The 11,762-nt window shown below is 41.4% G+C and overlaps 1 protein-coding gene across 1 annotated transcript in view; it reads left to right on the top strand.

The window, feature by feature from the left end:
- Nucleotides 1-895: 895 nt before the first annotated feature.
- The window catches only part of LOC146571983 (slit homolog 1 protein-like), an 85,754-nt gene continuing 74,887 nt past the window's right edge, over nt 896-11,762 (top strand). Inside the window, exon 1 of the mRNA XM_085276004.1 lies at nt 896-1,395. Coding sequence (XP_085132130.1) covers nt 1,148-1,395 — 248 coding nt within the window. The 5' untranslated portion in view covers nt 896-1,147. The remainder of the gene's footprint in view (nt 1,396-11,762) is intronic.

Here is an 11,762-nt window from a genome sequence, read left to right as displayed (position 1 = left end):
ACTCTGCCAGGCTCCATTTGAATTTCAAAGCCTTGCCAGTGAATTCATAATAGACTTCTGAGTAAGCTCTGGCAGCTTATGGCATTCCAGTTATGCCAGTCTCACCCCCCCCCCCCCCCCCCCCCACTTTCCCCAACCAACCCAAGTTCCTGCAGCTCAGTGTGCAGTCTTGGCACTGAGCCGTGGCCAAAATAAATAAAATAAAATATCCCAATTAATCCGCAGTACAACTTCCAACCTCTCCTTTTATGTCACATCTATTGTTCTTCCTCTCCACAAATAGTTTCTCCTTTTCGGTTATATTTTCTCGTGCTTCGTGGTGATCACAATTTACTCTTCCTCTCTCCTTTCTCATCATGTTCATGCAGCCTCGGGCTCTTTTTTTTCCCCCAAGGGAGGAGACCGCATGTGGGCGAGCGAGATAGACAAAAAGAAGGAGAGGGCAAGAGAGAGAGAAAGGCTGCTGTCACCTTCAGTGATGGTGGCGGCTCCCGCTACTGCTGCCACTGAATAGATGTGAGGTCACTCTGGGTACTGGTGTGTGCGTATGCGTGTATGTGTGGAGTTGGGGGGGGGGGGCATAGGAGGAGTCTTGCTGCTGTTATTTGTAAAAGCTTTTGATGGATGATTACTCTGTGTGTGTGAGATAGAGGGAGTGAGGGAGTCCCCCCTCCACACCCCCTTTCTTTTTATTTTTTTTTCCTAGTGGCTCACTGTTCAGTGCACAATGACTCAATGAAAAGTAGAGGGGAGAGGCGAGCACACTGTACAGCTGCATGAGAGAGAGAGAGAGAGAGAGAGAGAGAGAGAGAGAGAGAGAGAGAGAGAGAGAGAGAGAGAGAGTAGAAGAAGAGAAGCCAATTGGAGGGAGCTCTAAAGCTGGTGACAAGTAGAAGAAGAGGACATACTCGTATTTTTTCCCTCCTCCTTTATTTCCCTGAAAGGCCACTCCAGGATCAAGTGGCAGTCGTTCAGTTTGAGCTGAACTTCACTTGGCTATGCTGCTGTCTCAGCCCCTTTAAACACTCTCCTGCTGGTTCTCACTTCTTTAAGGAGGTAGTACTGGTCAGTCATCCCGGGCAGAAGGAAGAGGGTAGGATCTGTTGGCTGGTTTCTGCAGTGTTGGGGAGCTCCGCAGGAGAGCAGAATGCCTGCTGGAAAAAGAGAGGATGGAGCTGGGTCAGGAGGCTGTGGGATGATTGCAGTGGACACAGGCCGGGCTCCTCAATCTTGGATGCAGGTGGTGTTGGCGTGGAGTGTTACGGTGCTGTTGGCAGGTCACGGAGGTGCAGAGGCGTGCCCCACTCCCTGCAGCTGCCTGAGCAACACGGTGGACTGCCATGGCCTGGGGATCCACACTGTGCCCAAAAACATCCCCAGAGGCACTGAGAGGCTGTGAGTACATATGCATTTATATTCTACTGCATCTCCGAGGACCAAATGTGTATAGACACATAGTAGGATGAGGGGAATCCTTCAAAGTGACGGCATATAGCTGCTCTTCACTTAAATAAACAAGGAGCTATTTAAATCTATGTTAATTATGAGTTTGGGTAAAGGTTTGCTTTATAGGTCAACATATCAGTGTCTGCAGGAATATGATCTCACGTGTATAATTGTTAAAGGGCAAAAATGAGAAAACAAGGATGGAGTTTCAGAGTGAACAGGGTCTACAGTGGATGATTTAATTATCAGTATAGCCCACTCTTTTGAGGCATTTCACAGTACGCGTTGCATATTATTTCTTGTTTGTGTCAGTGTATATTCTGTTGTGGTGTCTCTCTTCATCTGTTGCCTGTTTAACCTCAGAAAACATGCACACATGATTGATCCACTTGAGTTTCAGGATTCAGTTGCTGCTCAGCAGCATAATTTCTCCACATCTCATGTTTCCAGTTATATGTTTAACTTTTTAAAAAAAAAAATCTACATCTTTTCAAAAAGGATGTATCGTAAAACTTCAAAAAACTTCTTCTCTTCCCCGGGACTTGTTTTTAATCCATTTTCTTCTGTTTCTCTTTTTATTTACTATAATATCGTGTCTTAATTTTTTAGTGGGTTTCTTTTCAGTAGGGCAAATGCACTGTGGAAGGAAAGCAGTGATAAAGAGTTCTCCTGAGCGCTGCACACATACCTCAGTCTAATGCAGTCAGTGCACAAATGGTAGGCAGTGGTAATGATGTGCTGGCCCACATCACATTAAAATTTACAGATTTGCTCAATATCGAGGCACCTGAAAAATAAGCACAGGAAGAAATTTGATAAATCTGAAAATTTGTCCTATGCTCCTCGCTTGCAAGTCATAATCTGCACTGTATTTTCAGACCAAATCTATCGTTTAGGCCTCTGTAATTAAAAGTATGTATTTTTAGCTTTAATAGAGTGTCAGGGCTGACCTACTGATCTGATTTTGATGAAACCAAATTATAACGACCCTTACATACTTACATGCTGTACAAACCTTCCTCGAGTGATTGTGGTTTCGTTGTTGGTTTCTTAGGTTTATAAAAATGTCTAGAAGTGTCTGTTTTACAACAGCCTGTGAAACACCATGGTAGGGTTTTATCTTCTAATGCAGTAGATGATGACTGCTGGTAAAATATTGCTGCATATCTTTGCTAATGCCGTCTTGTGCTCGGTGTCTCGGTGTGTGAATGCTACATGGTGCAAATTATCACCTTTACCAATGAGCCCTGTTTTTGCCTTTGATGGACTGCCTCTGCTATGACTCTATGGTACAGTCAAATATTAATTTCTGACATCAGGTTTGTGGTCTGCCTTTTTTGGCAATTATTGGTGCAAATAAGCACAATGCACCTCAACAGTGGACCCATGGATGCAAAGCAATGCTCCAGTATCAGCAAACACAAACTCCGCCGCAGTGAGGACAAATAAATTAGGAGGTACTTAATCTGTTTCTCTCCGCCTCTGAAGGTATGAATTGACTGGTTGTCTCAGTGCCTGGTGAACATGTATGTGTTTGTATATGGTGAGTGTATGTGTTTATTTCAGGTTGTTGAGTGCCTGTGTATGAATAATTGATGACTTTCAGGGGTGCCAGCAGAGAGATACATTATCCTTGGTCCTCTCTGGTTTACTGTAGCGTGGAGGATGTTTTCCCCTCTAAGGCTAATAGCTTTATGATCGGGAATGGGGGCTTGGGCTCTCGGTCAAAGAGAAATGGCCTGGAAAAAACTGTGAGCCTGTAGACACACTTGCCCATTTTTCTATTTATGTGAGATGGTGAGATATTAGATGGTGCTCTGCAGGGTGAGAGTAACTGACACAGTGGTGAAACTGAAAATTTTCACATAATTTTATTGCCATGAATGCCGGCACAGGTTCATTTAGATGAGCAGAAATGGGTAATAATATAAATTCTGCCTCCAGCTTGGTAATGTGGAAATGAATGCAGCTGTAGAGTTTTTATCTTCAAATGTAAAGCATGTTGAGGCAACTGTTGTTGTGATTTATATACTTATATGCATAAATGTGTAAATGACACTGGTGCTCTGGATAATATATGGAACACACTGTTTTTTACTTTCCATAGAGATTGTGTGTTGGACAGAAACTGATAGATACTCATGGTGGGATCTATAACCAGAGTAAAACAAAGACACTTTGATGTTTAGTTTTTCAGTCTTTGACTTCCAGACTCAACATTTTACATCTATTTTCTTTGGAAGGAACCCAATTGTTTTCTCTCCTACTGGAGGTGGGATAACCTGGACAGCTTCTGACTCAGCTTCACTAATGCAATCTGATCAATAGGGTTGTTGGTTTAACCTGTGCCACTGTCTGAAATGGGTATCATGCTCTTATTTCAATCAATCAATCAGGCTTTCTATACATAGCCAATGTGACCTTTTGACCCCTGAGTTGCATCTTTATTCCGCATTCTTCCCATCACGTGGTTATGTAGACTCAGGAAGACCCTGCCCTGCAGTGGAGAGGAATGACTCATTAGACAGCTATTTGTTAAAGGTCTTGTCGGCCAATTAGTATGTAAAGTGATCTGAGTGTGTGTATCAGCTGGACAGCTAGCCACTGGGGGAAAGAGAGTCGGCGTGATTGTGTGTGTGTGAGGGAGCAAAAGAGGGAGAGAGTGTATACAGTAATCCCTGGGCGACAGCCAGCAATAAGAGGGTCATTTATCAACGTGACTGCACCAGTCAAACTAAACACCCCTCCTCACTGGGATTGTCATGGCAACACTGAAAAATGGATGCCCCTTTGGGCCCTGATGAGCATGGTTATTTGAGAAGAGGAAAGTGTGTGTGAAAGCCATAGAGAGGAAAATCTGTGAAGAAATGCCGATGAGTACAGGAACGTGTGCGCTGGTACTAGACAAAACACTGCACTTATGAGGTTTTTGTGAAGGACTTTACTGAACACTTACAGATTGTTTTTGGAGTTTTCTGGTGCTGATCCAGATTAAATTATCGTCATAAATCATAAAAACAAAACTTGTGTTTTTCCTGCTCTTGCTTTCATAACCAGGGCTTAGAGTGAAGTGGATCAACTTATAAGAAGGGCAGCATGATAAAAATAACCTGTCTGACAAAAATAAATAAACAGTCAGTTAGGTACAGTTAGTCAGTGTGATTCCTGGCTCAAAACTGATCTCTGGGGGCTACATATAAGCAGAATCGGTGCATGTACATTAAAGCCAATAAGCTACCACACAAGTTAAAAAAAAAAAAAAAAAAAAAAAAAAAAAATGTTTTCATGTTTCTTCTGATATGAAAAAAAATGTCTGTTGTGCTTGAGTTCAACTGTAATTAACAAATCTCACTAAGAAGATAATTTATTTGTATTGCTGTTCATTTTTAAAGGTGTCTAAAAATTCTTTCTTTACTAATTTCACTGTAAAAAGTGTCTCTGTGAAGTCTTTAAAAGGAATTGTGTGTGATTTTATGGAGAACACAACTGAAGTAAAAACAGAAATTGAGAAACAGCATGATTACTTATAAAGGTCAGGATGGTCCATTAAATATTTCATGGCACTGAAAAGTCAAAACTGTCGCTCCCTATTAGGAAATTTACTTAAATGTAGCAATTAATGCACTTAAAATGTCCGCTTATACCTTAACCCTTGTGTGGTGTTCATATTTTTGTTACTCAGCCAGTGTTCATGGGTCTGGTGGACCCGCTAGAGTTTTGGCTTTCCAAATTAACACTATCAAACAATTTTATGTTAAATTACTCAACAGATGTTTGCTTAATCCCAATTACAAGCCAAATGAACAGCAAACATGGTTAATTTTTTCCCTTTACCTTTGTTAGATCACATTTATGAATCAATGTGCTTCTCGTGTTTTGGTTTTTGTTTTTTTTGTTTTTTTTAATAAAATGTTATTAAAAAATAAATCAGTTATAATCAAGTGGAGTGAGTGGAAAGACAACACATTTACACGTGAAGCAATATGTTTCACAACTAAATGGGATCAGCTGCACATCAATGGTGACATTAGGCCCAGGGTTGTAAAACAGGGGGAGGCGGTGCACACACTTATCCCACACTGTCCAAGCAGATAGCTTGTCTCTCTGCCGTCGAGCTGGTCTGTCGTCTCGGTTATCAAAACGGATAATCCTGGAAATTTTGTGGAAGTTTTCCAGAGACATTGATGCACGGAAAGGTTTCTGCATCCCACAGGGATTCTGTGGATTCCCCTTTGGACCTGAAAACTCCTGCAAGGATAAGAACCCCAAAGATAAAGAAGACCATTCAATTTCACCAGTTATTGACATCCATATTTCTTCACTTGCTGTCTGGTGGGCTTGTTCTGGTCCGGGAGCTGGCTGCAGATGGGGTACTCGTCTTTGTTTTGTTACTAAATGGTGCTCAACCTCATCCTCTTCTTCAAAGTCACTGTCAGACTCTGAATTTTCAGAAATGTGAAATATTCTGAACCCTCTTTGTCAACATCATCATCCGAAGCCCCTCTCTCTTCCAAAATCAATTGGATGGCCCTCGCAGCAGATAATCTTTTGCCATCTTGATCAGTTGTGATAAAGAACCACACTGGCAAAGTCTTATTTATAGTATTATGCCCCTAATTTGCAGGTGGGACACGGTATGAGAAAATAAAATTGGGATCCCTCAAGAAAGAGGGTAAAATGTGCAGGAATGTAAGAGCAGACAGTGTTGATTGTTGAATTTTCAACAATGTTGCAACTTTGTGCGCGAGCAGGAGGGGAAGAAAACATTATCAGCAGCACCAGAAAGGAGGAAGACAGAGTGTGGGAACACAGGACCTACACTTTCAACACTTTTATTAGACCTGGGTCCAGTGGACCCGAACACCTTGTATGTAATGTAAATGCGTGGGGGGAGGTACAGTATGAGGTCATTGAAAATTAGTTCGGATTTATGTTCTTCACAGAAAATAAGCCAAAGCCAATGAATTTCAGGTTGAAAAAATAATTCATTGTTTAATTGTTCTTTTGAAAAAAAACTGAAAACGGGTCTCACAGACCCGAACACCATACAAGGGTTAAACTGATCATTTGACACATTATTTAATATTGCATCATGTATTAATCAGCCAAACAAAAATGGTCTACACTCTTTAAAGTGTCTCCTTGTGTCACTGCTAATGAATCCAAAACACAATTAGAAACACGAAATCTTAAAACAAACCTTAACTCAGTGTGCTTGTATGTGGGAGAGAGTGTGAGAAAGTGCAGGTTAAGGTCTGTGTCAGACTCAAGTTGATGGTCTTTGTGTCTAAAGGAGAGAGAGAAAAATAAATGTGTGTGTGTGTGTGCGCGCGCTCACAAGTCAAATGTAAACAACTGAACGAGCCAGTCTCCTGCCACGCACGGCAGCCAGTCATGCACTGCAGATTTAAAAAGCACACTCCTGGTCTGTTCATTTCTTTTCCTGGATGGCATCATTATATAAATTGGGCATAAATCACTGATGAAAATGTTAATCAGAATGTCTACTTTCATAAGTATGTGTGTGTCATTACGGGTAGCTGCCAGCAAGACTGCTAATTGAGTGTGCGCAGGATTACTGTTAGTGCCCGACGCAGTGAACAAAGAGCAGGAAACCAAGACTCACACACCTCACACACCACATGTGGCAACTGGTTTTGCCACTAATGAGGGACTCTAACACTGATTCAATGAAGATTTACCTCTCACCATAAATCCAGATAGAGATACAGATTTAGCTCCAATGACCCTAACCTAACCTGGATAGCTACTTACTTTAGTTACAAAGAAGTGAAGAGCTTAATTGTGACTAATAATAAAACTACTTACAGGTGGAATATTTTCCTGTCACGATGAGTTGTGTGGCTGTCAGTGGCTGGACCCACGTGCAGGACTTGGAGACAAAACATTAACTTAAACGACAGCTTTATTTGCTGGAGAGTCACCCTTGGCGATAAATAAACAACAACTTAAACTAACTAGACAGGAGATGCTGAAGGTAGACGACAATGGATACACACAACAAACGTGGAGGACGCAACAACTGACAGGGAAAAACACAGGGCTTAAATACATACTGAGGTGATTAGGGAATGTGAAACAGGAGGAGAGCACAGCTGGGACTCATCAGACGTGACAAGACAAGGGGAGGCAAAACTCAACACATTGACATAGTACACAGACTTTCAAAGTAAAACAGGAAACTAAACAGACGTGGACTAAACTAGGGGATACAGTGACAGAACAAAAAACACACTGACAGAGACGACTGTATACTAACAGAAGTAACACAGAACCACGACCTAAGAAGGAGAACACAAGAAATGCCCAGGACCTAGGGGTTAGGAATACTAGCGACAGAAATCAAACCCAAGAAAATCAAAACACATCATGAAATCAAAGATAACTAATACAAACAGAAAAACACTAAGTCCACAGACTCAGGACCGTGACATTTCCCCTTCAGTATTTGTTCTGTTTTACTGTCAATTTCATATTTTCCAGTCCTTTCTTTTTCATTTACACTGACTGCCACCTCAGCTTTTCCCACTGCCCCTCTTTCTCTCTCGTTCTCTCTCTCCACATCTCTCATCTAACCATTCTTCCTGCGGCCCCTCAGTGGAAAAGGTGCCCCTAATGAAGTGCCATTAGACCTGTGCATGTATGCTTGACTCTTAATATTAGTCTCATTCACCTTGGTGTGACTAAGGAGAAAGAGAGTTAACAGGAGAAAGGAGCAAAAGAAGTGAGAAGGAAAGCAGGACGAGAAAGAAAGAGTTTTTTTTTTAAAGTTGACAGTAAAAGAAGAGAAAATGTGAAGGACAAGAATTGGTGAGGATGGGAGATGATGAAAGGCATAAGAGTGATAATAGAAGAGGGGAGGAGAGAAAACTGAAATTGCCTTTTACATCTGCAGTACAGTTTAGTGTTGACTCGGTAATCTTTCACAAAGTTGGTTTTAGACAGATTGTAATTTATCAATAAAAGCTGCCTGGTTTTCTTTTCATGTCAGGAAATGACTTTGTTCTGAACAGCAGAATTTTTTGCTGCCACTCTTTATTTCATGTATCCATGAGTCTCTGTGTGGAATATTGGTCATGGTCAGATCTTGGGCCAAATGAAGCACTTGAGGGCTGGCTGGAAACAACCCGTGAAACCTGCTCCGTAGCATCTTGTACAGATTGTTCTGTTTTCATTTCACCAACAAAAGAAAGAGCCCACCCTGGGTTGCAGTGAGAAAGGCAGGAGGGGACATGCTTGGAGTTCTTCCAAACTTCAGTTGATTTTCTACTTCTACCTCAGTTTTTTTTTCCAGCTTCTCTTGATGACAATTAAGCCAGTTTGATGTTTGTTTAGACTTATCAACATCAAGATCCTGACAATTCAAACTTAGCTTGATGGATCCCTCCATTTCTAATAGAACTGTGGTTTGTACATGGCCAGCTGAATATGATCCTAGTCTGTAACACACCATTGGCACCAGCCTAGTCTCACAACAAAACATGAAACAGTCATGAAAAAGCAATATGATTTTCTGCATCCATGTACAGAGCAATCACACTGTATAGCCTAGTGTTCACAAATTTATAAGTAATTGTTTCAGTGAGCCCCGCTTAGCACCCCAGGAGACATAATAGCAGTTGTATTTTTACCCAATTTTTACCCAAGTTGTTGCTTATGTCTATGTTTAATCCTAACCAAGATATATACTACAAGATAAGGGGCGATCGTGGCTCAAGAGTTGGGAGTTTGCCTTGTAATCGGAAGTTTGCCGGTTCGAGCCCCGGCTTGGACAGTCTCGGTCGTTGTGTCCTTGGGCAAGACACTTCACCCATTGCCTACTGGTGGTGGTCAGAGGGCCTGGTGGCGCCAGTGTCCGGCAGCCTCGCCTCTGTCAGTGCGCCCCAGGGCAGCTGTGGCTACAATGTAGCTTGCCATCATCTGTGTGTGAATGGGTGGATGACTGGATATGTAAAGCGCTTTGGGGTCCTTAGGGACTAGTAAAGCGCTATATAAATACAAGCCATTTACAAATGATGTGTGAGGTGTATGACTTGACCTTGGGTGTTTGATGTAAGTAGCAAAATGATTCGCCTGACCTCTGACCGATTGACCCCTGTAAACACTTTTCGACTGTGTTTAAGTCCTTCATTCATCTCTTTTGTGAATTCTGCTCATATGATGCTTTAAAAGGATCATCTGTGGTATGCTCATTGGCTAACGACTTGTGATTGATAAGTTATTTGCAAGCATTTTCACAGTCAGCCCCACTCTTCTTTATCACATCCATTTGAAAAAACGTGTTTTGGCATTAAGGAAAACAGTTATTTCAGAGGTTCAGAATGGGACTTCATACACCACGAGAACTACATTTCTCTTTTATACTTTTAATGATTGAGATGACACAACATCCTTGGAAACGCACCTGGCTTAATTAGCTCCTTTAATGTGATGTTTATCTCTAATAAGGTCTGGAATTCAATCACAGCTAACCTAAAACAAAATCAACAGACGAGTTTAAACCAGGACCAAAATGTACAAGAGCAATAACTGAGGACAGCAAAGCAGCAGTATATTAATAAAAAGCAAACAATAAAAAACAACAACCCCAACTATAAATCTGCAGCCACAAGTCTTTTTGTGTCAGTGTGATATAAATGTCATAATCAGACACTGGACTTGAGGGTCTGTGCAGATACCAGTACACCTCTTTTTTTTCTGACTGCATGGGCTTGTCCATGAAGATTTACATTACAGTCCACCATTGAAGGCGCCGGACTTCAAAGATGTATAACAGGATTGGCCAGTGGGCTGATGTGTCTCCAGTTGTCCGCGTCTGTGTCAACAACATTTATGATCAAGTCTGAAAGGGGGGCTACCTGGCAGTACACAGAAGAAACCTCATGTGTTGGGTTCTGAATTCCAACTCATAACAGCTGCACTGAAAAGATGAATTTAGCGACCACGTTTTCTTGGGTTCAACGACAATAACAGTCTAACAGCATAATGTAAGGCTTGTACCACTGAAAATCCTCCAGTGGACCATTAGTTTCTGCTGGGTAAATTAAAACGGTGCCCCCTTAATTGCACTGCAAAGGCACAAATTCTAGTAAATTATTGCTCACATATTTTAAAAAATAAAATGAAAATGAAATTCAACTACCGAAAAATAAGAGAATACTTCTTGGAGTCTTCAAAATTAAGCATCATTGGCCCTAAATTTGCCTTTTCGACCAGTACCTACTCAGATCGTCTCGACAGGCTTTTCTGTTGGGTGGCTAGGGTTCCAAGCAATCAGAAAATGTGATGCCAATAGACTAGATGCCACCGATTGGCTAGTAAGTGGGGTCACTTGATGAGTCACGAGAGCATCTCCTTCACAAAACCCAATATTTTTTAAACTCGACAACATTACAGGACTTTTGGCCGTGTTGCTATAATTGTAATGCAAAACGATCGAAACCAAGTAGAGTCGAGTCACATCGAGCTAAGTAGGTACTAGTGGAAAAGGGCTATTAGCTATCATGCTCCATCCACCTGGAAATACAGTTTCTGTTACAGTTTCTTTTAATTGGTTTGGTACTATTTTCACAACTAAAGTGTGCATTTTCAAATCTCTCAGTACAAAACTCACATTTGATCACATTTGTAACACCACTAGTCATTCTTTCAAATCTGATGTCATGAGTTCATTGTATTTGCACATATTTTCATTCCAGTTAATCATTGTTGCAGAACATATGATCATTGTGATATATTCTGAGAACATTTGCTTTACTCACCCAAACAAAACAGTAAGATCTTTTTTCAACGTAGTACTTTTACCAATCATTTCATACAGGAGCAAATAATACAAGGTAAGCGTTTCAAATTGTCCTTGGTGATGAATGAGTAACTGAACTGTAAAACTTTACACAGCAAATATTACACTTATGTTCAGTGTTACGACCCGGCTCAAAAGCCGCAACATAAAAACAGAGATGAATAACAGAGTGTGGGTGAGAAGAGGTTTCATCCTAAAATGGAAAACCAGGTTGGCTAAAATGGCTGGTGCCACCAAGGCAAAGACTAGTGCACTGTCGGGAAGCTTGCCTCAGGTATGCTTTTATCCACACCTGACTAGGTGTGGCCAATTAGCACCAGCTGAAAACACTGAGACGATTAGAAGCTGCAGAGGGACGTAACACCTCCTCCCTTAAAAGGTTCCTCTAGGACCCCTAAACAAATTAAAAGTCCCTCTGAAGCCTTGAGGCCTCAAAAGTAACTTGGCATCTTTAAGCATGGATGCCCCTACATGAGGATCTGAAGTTGCCACA

The sequence above is a fragment of the Mchenga conophoros genome, linkage group LG6 (genome assembly GCF_057382185.1).
Source record: "Mchenga conophoros isolate Kocher_MC1m ecotype Shallow Benthic linkage group LG6, M_conophoros_male_GT1.1, whole genome shotgun sequence".
In the NCBI taxonomy this organism is placed as follows: Eukaryota; Metazoa; Chordata; class Actinopteri; order Cichliformes; family Cichlidae; genus Mchenga; species Mchenga conophoros.
Note: the sequence above shows the minus strand (reverse complement) of the source record. Positions and strands in the feature narration are given on the sequence as shown.